Below are 16,368 nucleotides of genomic sequence, written 5' to 3' on the forward strand. Positions count from 1 at the left end.
TGGCACATCATGGCCAGCCCTGATTTAAGAGGTACCCCAACTACCAATTCATGGCATTCCAAACTTTGCAAATTGCTTAGATGACATAATGGTAATGGGGTCATGTGGGAGCAGCATTTGCAAAGTCTACTAGCATTATTCGACCGACTTAAAGTATATGGTCTGCATTTTCAGCTATTTTCTTTTTACAATGAGTGTAAAATACTGGTGGAGCATGTTGAGTAAGAAAGAGCTAATGCTCATGCAGGCCCACGCAGCTGCAATAAACTTACCAGTTCATAAGAATTTAAAAGAGTTACAGCCATTTGTAGGAGAAGTTAATTATTACAGGCTGCCCAAATCTCCCATTTCCTCATCAATGAAGTAAAAAGGGGTTCACATTTTTTTTGGACAGAAACATGTAAGAAAGCATTTTATAACCTTAAAATAGAACTAAGAACTTCCACCTACCAATGACTTGGATACTGGCACAGTGTTATCTAACAAATATAGCAATGACACATAAAAGCAAATGCATTCACTTTGAAAATGTTAGCTGCAGCTCAACAAAACTTCAAAAACTGAAGTGGTGTTAAGATTCATACACAGGGTCATCAAATTTCACGTTTATCTATATGCAACAAAACTATATCTGAATGCAGATCACAAGTGCCCACCAAGGCACTACTGACATCCATTTCCCTGCAGGTATGTCCAAGTAGTTCCCCATAGGCAATCAGCCACTACTACTACCCATGGTCCTCACACTGATATCAGATCTCGTCAATCACAACAGAAATGCCATGAGTCCCTCTGCTGGGGAATCCAGCATCTTTCTCTCACCTTCTTTGGTGGGTCAGTTGCAAATATGTCCATCTCAAGTCCTACATGCCACTTTAAGGGGGAGATGTTTAATATCTGACAGCGACTTAGATTCCCTGTCCAGCCAGAGTATTGATATTGATGCACAGTAAGAGATACTCAGACTGCCCAGTCAGTAAGCTGTCCCGTACAGCTGTGGAGGGCACAACTGATGTGTCACAACACAAGTAATAAATACTGCAAACACAGACAGCTCAGGCACTCTGTTGTCTTCTATGAAACTACAGATATCACACCTCACAGAGAGTTCTCTGCTGATAATTTATTATTGATCTCCCTATGGATCACACAATGTACACATTTATCATGCTTTACTACAATATTCTCTGTGTTCCGGATTTTGCTTCTGACCAACCATTCACTCTGCCACTGTTAACTGACTGGACCTGCCTGTCAGTTCCACCAGTCTCTGTATCACTGTCTATGTGGCTAATCACAGGCCTGGTTTCTATCAACTCACAAGACAGAAAACTCCTCAAAATGAATTTTTTAAGCTCATGATGGGCGAGCTGTTATAACACACACATTGTAGTCCAATCACGTCAAAAACCCATTGAGTCACATGTAGTACCAACACTGTTTGAGTGTTCCAACACTTTTTTAGCTTGATTTTCTCAATAAATTTATAAAATGTTGATCTTAAAGCTACTGGTGAACTATTTATTCAATAGAAAAGGAGAAACATCATCAAAACCTGCAACCTGAGGGTACTAATTAGTTGAAATGACAACTGCAGGCTGCCTGCAAAAGTTCATCTCATTTTCACTATCATGTCTATATTCACATATTGGCTTCAGGTGGTTCTCATGATGCTAGTATTCTATGGAACTTCCTGATATATCTTGTTTATCTCTTAGCGGGATCCTCTTTGTTTATGTGCAATGGTTTCAGTTTAATTTTTACCTTCATTTTGGCGTTTTAATTGTATTCTGTCTACAAGTTTGGTTTAGAGTAGATTGTGTCCTTATAGTTTTTTTTCCCATCCTGTTTTGCTTTCTTCATAATTTCTACACATCATTTTAGTGGTTGTGTGTTTCTTTCCATTTTATGGATGAAACAACAAGGGTACATTAAACTAGAATACGCACAAAATAAATAAGAAATTTTAAAAATTCCAGGAGATTTATTTTAAAGTCTGAGTTGCAGTTGCTATGTGGCAACATGTTAATATATATGCTCAGTCATCCTAAAGCTTGTAATGATGCAAGATTGATGCCCTATAATCTTTACTACATCCATTGACACCCATAAATAAAATTACTGATGCTGTTTTGTATAAATTTGCAAATATTTCAGTTTTTGCAGGGATCTTGTTGTATCCATATTATTTTCAGTATTAGATTTCCTTTGTTCTGATTGAAGTTTATTTGAGAATTTTGTATATAGTGTGCCCCAGAGGTATTGTCAATATTGAAGGATGTGACAGGAATGATCATTCAAAATAAAAAGTTAAGTAAACATGGGTTCTCAAAATGCATACCTTTCTGAAACATATCTCTTCTACTGACTACTTGCTGATTGCTTTTAAGGGGTGCATTTTGAAGCTCATGTTTACTAGACCTTTTTGCTTGAAATGATCATTCCTGTCATATCCCTGAATACTGACCATTCCTCCTGGTACACCATGTATACTCAGAAGACATAATTATAACATCTCTCAAAAGGTTAGTCATCCAGGGAGTCTTGTGGTCTATTAAAATACAACTTACACCTTTGAAAGTTATCTTTGCTACATTATAGTCCTCAGTCGTACATTGGAACCAAGTGTGGCAAGCGAGTTGTTCTGAGGTATGGTTAAGTTACGGACTGTGGTGGCAATGTACTGAATTTGTTATGAGCAGCATTTGCTGTTAATGTAATTACTTCAAGAGTTTGACAAGTTTATATGAAATGATTTGTGAACTTTATGGATGTGGCATCAAAGCATGTAATAAAAATGTCAAGATCTAAGAAAAGTACTTCAGTCATTTTGTAGCAAGCTCATTTTTGGAATACCTCCATGGAATTTAGCTGCCCCTGGACACTTACACCTCAGCAAGATAAGTTGAAACGATATTTTTCTTATTTTAATTTATGAAGTCAGTACCACACATGAAATCATCTTCAATTGGATAGATTAGTAGTTTCGGCCAACATCTAGCCGTCTTCAGATATAAGCTATAAAACAGATTTTATAGTATGTTACCCACATACAACAGTTTACAGAACTGTGCATAATATTGTAGTAGGGTTCAATAATATATTCCAATAAAACATTCTTGATTAGTGGTGGTGACACTGCAGCTTCACACTTCATTAAAATCTTTCTTAAAATGACAACACCCATGTATGACAGGTAAAAACAGCTTTTCAATCATTCATGACCAGGGTAATTGAGCAATGGTCATAAAACTGGAAATTTACATTAATATAAAGAAGATGCAGTGCAAATAAAAGAACAATATTTGCATATGGAACTATTCACTAAAAGCACTTCATGTAAAAAGTTTTGTCTCCTGTAATTAATTCATGAATATACTGTAGAACCCTATTAAAATTTTACATGCAATTCTATAAACTGTTGTATGCTGCTTACATGTGAAAAAATCTGTTTATATCTTAGATCTGAAGATGGCTAAATGTTAGCCGAAACTAGTAATCCATTCAAATAAAGAAGATATCACGTGCAATCTTGACTTCATGGGTTTCCAATCCCTCACATAAATAAAAATACGGTTGACGATCAAACAGTCTTGATCTTTTTTCTCCTTTCTTCCACCATTACTGTTATAATATTCATGCCATTGCAATAAATATGGTACAAACATAATATGCAATGCTGATAATTCATCTACACAATTCATTATTAATTACTGCTTGACAGTTGTCAGGGTTTAGGAGCCTAATTTTCCTCCTTTCTACATCTAAACCTTTCTTTACTATCTGTGAGTAATTCACTTTTTCAGATACCATCAGCTCCAATCATTTAGGAACAGTTCCCTTTTATTCAAAACTGTATTCCCCTTCTTTTTCTAACACAATAATGAAATAATAGGTGCAGAGGCTAAATGCTGTAGCTGTAATTCGGTAGGCCCACGTTAAAATTCTGTTCTAGCCTTTTAGCACCATCTCACACGGTTCCTTTCAAATGACTGAAGCCTCCATCAACGTTTAAATTAAAACTGTGCCACGAACCCCCCCCCCCTCCCTCCCAATAATCGTGTTGTGGCTGATGTGAACACTCAACAGAGATGAACTGGAAAGAAAAAGATGTGTCAAAGGAATGGGTTTGACGCTTGAAGAAATGGTTCACGGGTGAATGGGTGGATATCAGTGTCCAATGGGCACAATGTTTCGGCAAGCAACCACATCCCCATCATCAGGTGCACTGATGAACTGAGCACTGGGGGGCCCCGCAAATTTCTATTATATCTATTCCTCCCTTTCTTCTGATCTGCCGTTCTATGCGCCGCCCATGCCCAGCATCTCCTCACCCACTCTTCCCACCAACACATTGCTCTGTCCTAGGTTCACACTCGGGTACATTTGCTGTTGGCACTTCTGCTGTTCCTCCACCTGCCCCTAAAGTCAGTTTGTAGTGGAATATCTCCTTCCTAAGGCAAATTGTGGGTACCCTGACTTTAAGAAGGATGTAGCCACTCTCAGGACTGATCAGTGGTTCCCTTACTTGAATTTTGATAGATTAAATAATGACACACTTAAATGTCTGTGTCAGAACCAAGGTGTGGTCATAATCTATTTTGTATAATTTGGGAAGGCTAGGTTCTGCAACTGCCAACTTGTTAGGGTGGTGGAATCCAGTGTGCCGTTGATGCTCTCTGGAACAATCTTTGATAGTTCACACCATCTGTTCTATATATGCTTGACACATTGGCAGAGTATCTGACATACGCAAGAGATGTTCACATTCTTAGTTGAGACTTTGTCAGAGGGAATACGAGCCCTATAATCGAATGTTTTGAGCATGCCATTCCTCTGTGCCCGATGGCGGCAACTGCCTGAATATGGGATCTGTTCAAAAATTATGGAATGTTCATAATTTCAGGCCACTGGTGTGTTTGAGCGAAAGCAGTTGGCATCCCCTGCATGTGCCTGTGTTTAAAGTGTAGCTGCCAAAACTTTCATTGTTGTGTGTTACTGTTCAGTACTGTATTGAGTAAAATGTTGTGTCGCACAGTTTGAGAACTTTGAGATGGCAGAGTTAGAGGAGCAATGCATCTACATTAAATTTTGCGTGAAACTCAAGAAAACCTTTACAGATACACACCAAATGATGCAGGAAGCCTACGATGTTGAGTGCTTAATCCATACTCGGTGTTACAAATGGTTCACACAATTTACAAATGGTCAGTTGGAGTCAATGATGACCTTCATTCAGGACGTCTACCGACGATGCTCATGTTAGTAATGTCAACGAAACTGTGCATGCAAATTGAAGACTGACAGTCAGCAAGACTGCAGAAGAATGTAACATTTCAGCTGGATTATGTCATGAAATCCTGACACAGCATCTTGAGATGCATCGTGTTGCAGTCAAGTTCGTTGCACAGCTGATGAGTCAAGACCAAAAATACCTTTCCTCGCAATCTATGAAGAGGTTTTGGATCATGCTAATGAGAATGAGATGTTCCTTAAGATAATTGTATGGCCCCTCCAGACTTTTTTTTTTTTTTTTTTTTTTTTTTTTTAAATTTCCAAAGTTGAAAATCTTGTTGAAAGGATGAAGATTTGCAATGACAGACGAGATAAAAGAAAATTCGCATATGGCACTTCGCACAATCCAGCAAGAGGCATACCAAGACTGCTTCTGGAAGTGGAAACCGCATTGGGAGCAGTGTATCAATTGTGGAGGAGAATGTTTCGCAGGAGACTATGGACAGTAAGTTAAAGTAAGTGTAGAAAAATTTTGTGGACAAAGTTACAGAATTTTTTGAAAAGGCCTCGTATAAGTATAGGTTGGTGTGTGTCTTCTTCCGGTACACAATACAGCCCAATGTGCCTGCCACTCTTCATTTTAACAAGACTTCCAGAAAGGGGAGCACTCCATCCACTTTCACTTCCATGGTAAAACTGATGTTTGGGTGTATGGAACTGAGATGTATGATGAAGTAATTCAGCTTCTCTCTTCCATATAGCCATATTACAATGGTGTCATCTACATACCAGAAGAAAAAGGCAGCCAATTGGGCGGAGTCCAGGGTTTCCTCCTCAAAACGTTCCACATACATGTTGGCAAAACTGGTGGAAGTGGACACTCCATGGCTACTAGTTCCGCCTGCTCGTAGTAGCCACAGTCGAAAAAAGAAAGTACATCAACATCAAAACACGCCTAAAAAGGTTGGTCTTCTCTATGTCAAATTTATGGCCAATAAGTTCAAAGGATTCTTGTAAAGGCACTTGCACTCTAATCAAAACAGACACAAAATCAAAATTTTCGAGGACGATGGTGTCCTTAAAATTAATGCTGTTAAGGTGTCCCACAACATCCACATAGTAGTGAATGCGATGTGAACACTTCCTGACATAAGTGTTAAGCAAATTCTTCAGGTATTTAGTGAGTAGGTACGTTGGGGCACCATTGTTACTAATGAGGCATAAAGGTACCCCATATTTGTGAACTTTCGGCAGTCGCTAAAGTCCCAGTGGAAATGATGCTCTGTTGCAGCTTCTTAACAACCTTGCCTGAAAAGCCAGATACTTGGAGAAGTGCCATGGTCTTCCACTCCGCCTTCTTCATAGAATTTTGTCGATTTTCCAGTATGCATCGTCTTCTAGCAGGCCAAACATTTTCTCAATCTAATCTTTGTGAGATAGGACAACAGTTGCTTTGCCTTTGATGACTGATAAAAGTGCATATCTGAATCTCCTCTTAATTCCCATAAGGCTGCCCACTCCCTGCAACAGACAATCAGTTTCCCATGTCTTGTTCATGTGACAGCACAATAGGTTTCATGATGCACTTCTTCAGCTGCTTCAGGTGAAATGTATGTGGTTGCCCGTTACACTGCACTGATGATGTCCATGATAGGTGAGAATTTAGGAGTGGGTGCAAAACGGAGACCTTTCTTAAGAACTGAAACCACAACCTCATACAGTTGCTTGGCCGTGACATTGCTGATAATCTTACAGGGAGCTTCAGAAGGTTGTCTCTCTGATGTGTTCCAATTTTGATGTTTGATGTCTGGTGGCCTTCCTTTGCGCGGAGTTCTTTGTGGCCCACGTGACAGCACCAATCCATTTCCAGGTCCAGGAACTGAACTACTGCTCCAGCTGTAGATGTAATTTAAAAAGTTCTTTGTTAGTCGAGTCCAGGCTGCAGCAAGTGGCTAGGCTGGTGTGTTTATCAATTCTTATGGCTGCCTCTGAGTCGATGTGATGTGTTACCTTGGTGAAGTTCAGCACCAGATGTTCTTCACAGCATCTCATAAGAAATACAAATGCACTCAGCAAGTGGCTCATCTGGTGGTGCAGCTTGTCAAGTATTTTCATGCTGCAATACATTTCCTCCCAACAGAATTATGTGATGACTCTTGTTCTGATACTTTCTTACATCAACATGAAGAAATTTTAACACAATTTGCCATTTATTAATTAAGTTACAATTTTAATTGTGAATGTACACTACTACTTCAAATGAAGTACGTATAATTATACTAAACATGAAATTGTTCACATGGAAACATTAATGCTTTCACCAGAAAATGAATTCACACATTATCCACCTAAGTGCTCCATGTAGTATGTCGGTCAGGCATAAGACTACTCTGACTTTCCCTCGTTTCATTATTTTGAAACTGTCTAAATAATGTGTACATTAATTGTTTCAGGAAGAGGGACACATTCAGAATAAGGTAATATTTCATAATATATACTTACATTGCATTTACCACAATTCCTAATCCTGCTACCAGCATCATTGTTTGCGTTTTTATTGCATATTTCCCACTTAACATTCGATGTACTGCCAAGTACACAAAAACTGCAGTTATTAACCATATGAGCAGTATGCTTGCAAGGGCACATAAAATTTCTGAAAAAGGAAAAAATGTCAGTACCTTCAGTTGAAACAACTACACTACTCCATATCAATAGCCAAAAATAAACCCCAACACAAATTAAACAAGTTAGAAATCGTGTAATCTTCCTTAATGAATATAATGCACACAAAAGCTTTGAATAAATTACTGACATTAATTCTTTTGTAACACATTTCAACTGTTTAAGACTTCAACTTCAATGCAGAATCCTCCTGTAGAATACAGGGTACTTCAACAAAGCAAACCCATGCTCTTCACAATACAAGATATAGTTTACGGCATAAAATCAAATCAGTGTATACCAAGGAAATTGTTTTTAGGGGGAGCCGGAATGATCCATCTCCTCCGTGTTAATTTTAGCAAATAGAAAGAACATTTTTTCTAAAACCATTAAATATATTGCTCTGAAATTTGGACTAACATGTTCAGTGAATATTTATCTACAAAGTTATACTGCCATGTTAAGAAATATTTATTGGTTTTTGTTTTACAATTTTTTTTAACAGATGTTTATTTTTTTCTCTAAAATTTTGCACTGTCTCTTCTATAACTCTTGAATTATACAATACAAATTCATTGATATACTGTTAGCAGTTTTTGAGAAAATGTTCCTCGAAGATGAAAATTTTAAAGTTACAGGAAATGGCTTCCAAAGTTTTTTAATACATTCCTGCCCCATACGATGGGCATCCTCTTCTTTTTCCAGTGTTAGTTTCCTTTTCACTGGTCTTTTCTTTCATTTTCCTGCATGTTGTAGGCTTTTGTCTCTTCTTCCTGCACATCTTAGTCTTTCTTCATCAAACAGGCGCATTGTGGAAATGGTGGTGTGTCCTGGTTGGAAACCGAAACCTTTCAGCATATCACATTTGATAATGTTTCCTTCATTGTATGTTGCCACTGCATCATACACTCCAAAATGAAATGTTTTTATCTGTACAAACACACTTTTAGGAATCCTGATCCAAATTAAATTATTTACACTTTCGTTTGGGTTTTGTGTTTTCCCATGTAAACACTTTTCCAATAAACTTGGCTGTGATAAATCTCTGAATATGGGATTAATTACATCAATTACAGAATTTGGCAAACTGCTTTTACAGGCATCTTCCTTTCCTGATTGGTACTTACACCATGAGTCATCACCTGTGGGGCACAGTGCATGTTGCGGGTGCTCATTTGTTGATGCAGTATGAAAAAATAATGCCCATACTGCTCTCCTCATATGCTCAATGCTTTTTGTATTTTGCCTAATTGCTCACCCATAATACTTCTGCAATCTATCTATTGCTTGATCTGTCAATCTTCCTCTTCCTCCAAGGGTCTTACCATTACTAAGCTTCTGGGATCCTAATGTCTGCTTTAGTTTGCGCAAGTGAGCCCCCATGTGTTTCTGCACATGTCCAATGCACTCCTGTTTTTTAATGTGGATTTCATTGCAATAAGGTTTGGGTTCCTCTACAGCTTTATATCCCTTAGAATCACCATCTCCTACATAGTTAGTGTATCGTACATTATACCACTCCTGTGATCTGGAAAAAATTGCTTTCACTCCCTCTACTTCATCGCTCCACTCGTGCCATAAAAATTTGCTTTACAGCTTTCATTATGTTCGACCTTGGAATTGCCCTTACATCTACAATGTTTTGAGAGAATAGCAACATCAATTACATTGCAACTGTCTCCACTGGTAGCTGTCACAACTCCATTTAGAGATTTATGACCTCTACGTTGCCATGATCCATCTAAAGCAACAGTTAAATCTCTACAATTCCCATTATCTGTCACAGCTTCTTCAACTGCTTTCTTCATTGTTGTTAGAGCAATATCTTCAGCAGAAGATCCACCAATTCATTATAAAATCTAAACTTTGTTGGTGGTTTTGGGAAGTTCATAATTCCACATAACATTGTCCCTGCAGCACTGCCCTTGCCAATGCAACGCAAGCCATACACTAGCCTAAAATTTATATCATACACCTTCTTTCCACTATTACCACTATGAGGAATACTGTTTGAATTAGAAAATGAAACTTCTGCAGCACATTTGTTACACTTCAATAACGTTTTACATGCCAAACCATTGTGTGAAGTTATTTTCAATTCCAGTCCTCTTTCTTTCCAAACTTGGCATAATACATTATGTTTCAAAATATTAGAAAGCAAGGAAATGTTAATTATTTCATTCATGTAATTACTGTCACTTTCATAGTTTTCACATTTTTCTTTGCTGTCACAAAGTTTCTTGCTGGAAGAAGTTCTATCACATTCATTTGGCGTAGTCGGTGAAGCAGTCTGAGCAGCATCTCCCTTCGATACAACAAAATATTTCTTCTTCCATTCATTGTGCCTTTTCTTAAGCACTCGATTGCTGAAACGGAGCATATTGATATCCACAAACCAAATACGTAAAACAGGTACGAGCAAAATTCGTCAAATACGCAGAATTGAACAGCTAAACAACACAAAACAAACTCTACAAGTAAACACACATGGTATAGCGTTTATGTTTAGTGATATGAACAGTCACTTGTCACAGAGATAAAGCCATACAACACTGTCTAATTCCGCAAAGATACCCTGCTTGCACCCAGCGAGCGTCGTCGTCAGAGGTGACACACAAAGTCGCTACAACCGTTTACACGTCGCGTCAACTTTGCAGCGATAAAAAACACTTAGAATTCACTTAGAAGAGTGAAACTTGATTTGTTTTACTCAGAAAACTCCAAATAATTTTACAATGAAAAAACCAAAAAACGTTAATTTTGTCATTTTCATTGTTCCGGCTCCCCGTAACTTTTACTGATCATTGTGATAAAAAAATTAAAAAAGGAAAAGCATTGCTATAGTGCAGGTTCCAAATTCACAAGACTCACAAGGCAAAAATTATACAAGACAATTAAATAGAGTAATACAGAAAGAAACACATTAATGAGGATACTCACTAAGGAAATAATTAAACAGGCCAAACAAACATGACATCCAATGTCAAGTTCAGAGGAATGCTTTCAGTGTCCATCAAGATAAAAGCCAAAGTCAGGCAGGAAGATGGGGGATCTTCCCCTTACTCTTTAATTACATCCTTGATAAAATGTCAGGGAATGGATATGAAAAATGAAAGGAATGGATGTAATTTGATTTGGGTGCAAGAAAAAAAAGGAAACAAAGACAGACTGTCTGACACGACTGTGGTAGTCAAAAGTACTCAGCTCCAGAGACGAGGCTAAGCAAGTTTACAGATCTCTCCTCAGAAGATGTGTGTATAACCAACATCAAGACAGCTCCTAGATGGATGACATTATGAATAGAGAAATCCCTAAGCAAAGGGATAGAAACTAGTCTGACAGAAAAAGCAGCTGTGTGGACACAATGAATTTAGCATACAAGCTCATTGTGAACATCTACTAGATTAGATTAGATACACTTTGTTACATCGATCCATAAAGAGAAGATCATCAAGGTTGTAGAACACATCATAAAACAAGCATATATAACTCATATTTATAAAAAAAATATATAAGGTGTTATAACCTTTATTCACCACTAATTGCGTGGATATTCAAACACACTCACCTAGAAACAATAGCTGGTTACATGATAACAACTCAGTATCTCTTATTCGACTGCCGTGCCGTGACATGCAGCCGGCGCTGTTCGTAGCCAGGTGGTGCTCCCGCACTCAGCCAAGTTGCGGAGCGCCTCTATCGCCGTTTGCGCGTACTGTCGTGGCGGCACTGTTAAATGTCGAAAAAAAAAACACACACACTCACTTCCTTGGAGACGGACAGTGTGGAGACATCCAGGGCCTCTTGTGAGGCCCCGAGAAGATCCAGTGGAGAGACACGAGAGTATGGTCGAAAATGTCCAGGACGGAAGCTTGTGCGTGGAACGTTCCTCCTGGACGAGATGATAGGTGAAAACTCCGGAGCAGCATCCATAGGTGTCGTGGACCTGGGGGTGTGCTCCAGCGAGATGGGTCCCAGAGAAGGCGGCGTCGCGACTGGGGCCGGTTCCGGCGTACTCTGAAGCAGTAGCGACGTCGGCTGCATCAACACGTACGGTAGATCGGCAGCAGTGACAGGACTGGCTTCTTGGGCTGGTGGAGGCAAAGGAAGGGGCAGTGGCACCGGCGTGGCCACCACTCGTGGGCGCATCTGGTCATAATGGCGAACAACCATGCCGTTGTCCGTACGTATTTCACAAAGCCGGCGGCCGCGAAGAGCCTTGACCACCCCTGGAATCCATTTAGGGCGAGATCCATACCCTCGTGCCCACACGTCGGCGCCCACCGAGTATTTTCCCGCACTAGGGGACACAGCACAAGGCCTGACAGGGTGAAGCAGGTGCAGTAGAGTGCGCGGTTGGCGGCCATGCAAGACTTCAGCAGGGCTGCGATCACCCAGAGGCGTGAAGCGATAAGACCTCAGAAATTGCAGCAGAGCATCATCTGTGGAAAAATCACTAAAGAATTTTTTCATCTGGCTTTTGAAAGTGCGGACAAGGCGCTCGACCTCCCCATTCGATTGCGAATGGAAGGGCGGTGCTGTAACATGATGAATCCCTTGTCCAGTAAAAAAGTCATGGAAGACCTGCGAAGAGAACTGAAGGTCATTGTCCATGACGATCGTGGATGGAAGACCTTCTAGCGCAAAGATTTTGGACAAAGCCAGCGTCGTCGCCGCAGTGGTGGGCGACGGACATCGAACAACAAACGGAAACTTCGAGAAGGCGTCAACCAGCAGTAGCCAATAAGTACCGAGGAAGGGGCCAGCAAAGTCAGCGTGCACCCGTTCCCATGGCTGCACCGGATCAGGCCATGGAGAGGGCATTGTACGAGGTGCAGCCAGTTGTTGAGCACACTGACCACACGCAGCAACCATATGGGCGATGTCCGAATCAATACCGGCCAATAAATGTGCCTGCGAGCCAGGGACTTAGTCCGAGAAATACCCCAATGGCCTTCATGCAACAGTTTGAGAGCATCTTTGCGAAGAGAGGCTGGCACCACGACCTGTGGAGATGCGCCATCTGTGGCCAGAAGAACAGCACCATCACGAACAGACAGACGAAGGCGCAAGGCATGGTAGTTGCGAAGGGGTCCTGTCCGGCCAACCCCGTTGAAGAAAACCGATCACCTGACGCAGGACCGGGTCCCGCGCAGTAGGCGACGTGACCTGCGAACCTGTAAGTGGAAAACCCTCGACCGCATGACGTTCTTCCTCATCAATGTGGAAACAGAGTAGTTCATCACGATCGAAAACCGGGTCGGGGCCCATCGGCAATCGCGACAATGCGTCAGCGTTGGCGTGCTGGGCCGTGGGGCGATAGTGAATCTCATAGTGAAAACGAGACAAGTATAAGGCCCAACGTTGCAGGCGGTGAGCTGCCTTATCCGGAAGCAACGCCGATGGGCTGAACAGAGAGACCAGCGGCTTGTGGTCGGTGATGAGGTGAAACTTAGAACCATACAAAAAAACGCTGAACTTTTTTAGAGCATAAACGATAGCGAGCGCCTCCTTTTCGATTTGAGAGTAACGCCGTTGCGCATCGTTGAGGGTCTTGGAAGCATAGGCGATGGCTCGTTCCGACCCATCCTCATACCAATGGGCGAGAACAGCCCCTAGGCCATACTGTGATGCATCAGTCGCCAGAACCAAGTGCAGACCCGGACGGAATGTGGCAAGACAAGGCTCCGATTGCAAATGAGCCTTCAGGCGGACAAAAGCCTGCTCACACTCGTCGGACCAACAGAAAGAGACGTTTTTGCGTAACAGTTGATGCAGAGGATGAGCTACCGCCGCCGCGGATGGAATGAATTTGTGATAATAAGCAATCTTGCCTAGAAATGCCTGAAGTTCTTTGACCGTAGACGGTCGGGGTAGAGCGTTAATGGCCGCAACGTGCTGATGTAGAGGACGTATACCCTCACGGGACAAGTGGAAACCAAGATACATAATGAAGGGTTGGAAGAACTGTGACTTGTCTGGATTGCACCTCAACCAAGCTGAATGCAAAACCCGAAACAGTGAACGCAAATTGCGAAGGTGCTCCTCAGTGGAGGCCCCCATGACAACAATGTCATCCAGATGGTTTATGCAGCCGGGAACGGAAGCCGTGAGCTGTTCCAAAAACCACTGAAAAATGGCCAGCGCGCAAGCGACGCCAAATAGTAACCGCTGGTACTGATACAACCCACAAGGTGTGTTGATTATGAGAAATTCCATGGAAGAAGCATCCAACGGCAACTGATGGTACACCTCCGATAAGTCAAGTTTGGAAAAGAACTGGCCCCCAGCGAGCTTGGTAAATAACTCCTCAGGACAGGGAAGAGGATAAGTGTCAATGAGGCTCTGAGCATTGACAGTGGCTTTAAAATCACAACAAAATCGCAGACTCCCGTTTGGTTTAGAAACCACCACGATTGGCGATGCCCATTCGCTGGAGGTAACAGGAAGGAGAATCCCTGAAGCTGTTAACCTGTCTATCTCAGCCTTGACAGGTGCACGCAACGCCACCGGAATAGGGCATGCCCGGAAAAACTTGGGGCGAGCTGTAGGTCTAAGAGTAATGTGGGCTTCAAAATCCTTGGCACGACCCAGACCAGCAGAGAACACGGACAAAAATTCAGAACACAATCCATCCAGCTGTCGATACGGAATATCCTCAGATATGAGGTGCACATAATCATCAATGGAGAACAACTGGAAAGCATCATAACCGAACAGGTTTTCAGTGCCCGCATGATCCACCACAAAAAACGTGAGGGGCCTAACAACAGACTTGTAGGCAGTGGAAGCATCAAAATGGCCAATGATAGGAATTTTCTGTTTATTATAAGTTCTCAGATTTCGCGTAACTGGAGACAAGGGAGGGGAGCCCAACTCCAAATACGTGTGAGAATTAATGAGAGTTACCGCAGAGCCAGTGTCCACTTGCATGCGAATGTCTTTATCCAGAACACGAACAGTAACAAACTTATTTGTTTGAGAAAGCACACAGTTAACATCCATGTCAGATGCCTCGTCCTCGTCGACAGGAACTTTAGGGGACTGACACACAGAAGCAATGTGGCCTTTTTTCCTACAATGTGGCCCAACGTTTTAGACACGCGGCCCTGTCACGCTGTACGAAACAACGTGGACAAGAAGGAAGTGCGGAATGAACCTGCTTCTGTGCTTGCTGTTTTCGCTGTGAGCGTTGCGGCCCAACGCGATGTTGTTTACGTGAGTGAACCACCGCCACATCTTTGTTCTCCTGTGAACCAGGCAAATTGGCCATGTCGGAAGTTGACTGTACACCGTCTACATCACACCAAGTGTTTCAAAGGATTGAGGGATGCTTAGAACTTCCGACAACGACGGGTTTGGCAGTTGTAGGGCACGTTGCCGAACTTCTTTATCAGGAGCAAGCCATAGAATAGCATCCCTAACCATTGAATCAGCATAAGACTCATGATGAGTGTCCGTGACAAACTGACATTTCCTACTCAGACTGTGTAGCTCCGCCGCCCAAGCCCAGTAAGATTGATGGGGCTGTTTATGACACCGGTAGAACGCCACGCGGGCGGCAACGACGTGGGTGTTTTTTCGGTAATAGTTAGACAATAAGTCACACATTTCTTGGAAGGACAGAGAGGCAGGTTCCCGCAGAGGGGCTAACTGAGATAGCAGCTGATAGATCCGTGGGGAAATCCAAGATAGAAATAACGACTTACACATAGGAGCATCGACAATGCCGAAAGCCAAGAAGTGTTGCCACGAACGCTTCTCATAATCCTCCCCAGTCTTCAGCAGCCTCATCGTAAGGAGGGAATGGAGGCAGAGAAGAGGAAGACAGACGATGAGTAAGCGACGTCGACAACACCTGAATAGCAGCCAACAGCTGTGTTTGTTGTTCAATGAGCGCTTGCATAAGCTGTACCATGTCTGCCCCGTCACGAACACACAAATCCATAACGCAGTGAAAATATCCGACCTTGTTGCCAAAAAGTGTTATAACCTTTAATCACCAATAATTGCGTGAATATTCAAACACACTCACTTAGAAACAATAGCTGGTTACATGATAACAACTCAGTATCTCTTATTCGACTGCCATGCCGTGACATGCGGCCGGCGCCGTTCGTAGCTAGGTGGCACTCCCGTGCTCAGCCGAGTTGCGGAGCGCCTCTATCGCCGTTTGCGTGTACTGTCGTGGCAGCACTGTTAAATGTCGTGGCACTGTCACAACATAACGTAATGTCCGTTTAACAAATCCTAAGTGAAATGGTCATTATGAATGTAGAATAAATCAAAAAATATTTTTGCTCAATAGGTAATACCAAACTTGTTTAGAAGAATTCGTTTGATCGATGCAACATTATGACATTACCAGACAGTGGGCTGCTATGAAGCCTTATACACAGCAGGAAGTCTGAATCTATTAAGAACAAGATTGCTTAGGAGGATAGCAACTGTCGAACACAAACTCACAGC

The 16,368-nt window shown here is 41.7% G+C and overlaps 1 protein-coding gene across 1 annotated transcript in view; it reads right to left on the reverse strand.

Moving 5' to 3' along the window:
* The window catches only part of LOC126470769 (zinc transporter 2-like), a 486,307-nt gene that overhangs the window by 47,771 nt on the left and 422,168 nt on the right, over positions 1 to 16,368 (reverse strand). Inside the window, exon 5 of the mRNA XM_050098774.1 lies at positions 7,738 to 7,891. Coding sequence (XP_049954731.1) covers positions 7,738 to 7,891 — 154 coding nt within the window. The remainder of the gene's footprint in view (positions 1 to 7,737; positions 7,892 to 16,368) is intronic.

The sequence above is a fragment of the Schistocerca serialis genome, chromosome 3, assembly GCF_023864345.2.
Source record: "Schistocerca serialis cubense isolate TAMUIC-IGC-003099 chromosome 3, iqSchSeri2.2, whole genome shotgun sequence".
Lineage (NCBI taxonomy): Eukaryota > Metazoa > Arthropoda > Insecta > Orthoptera > Acrididae > Schistocerca > Schistocerca serialis.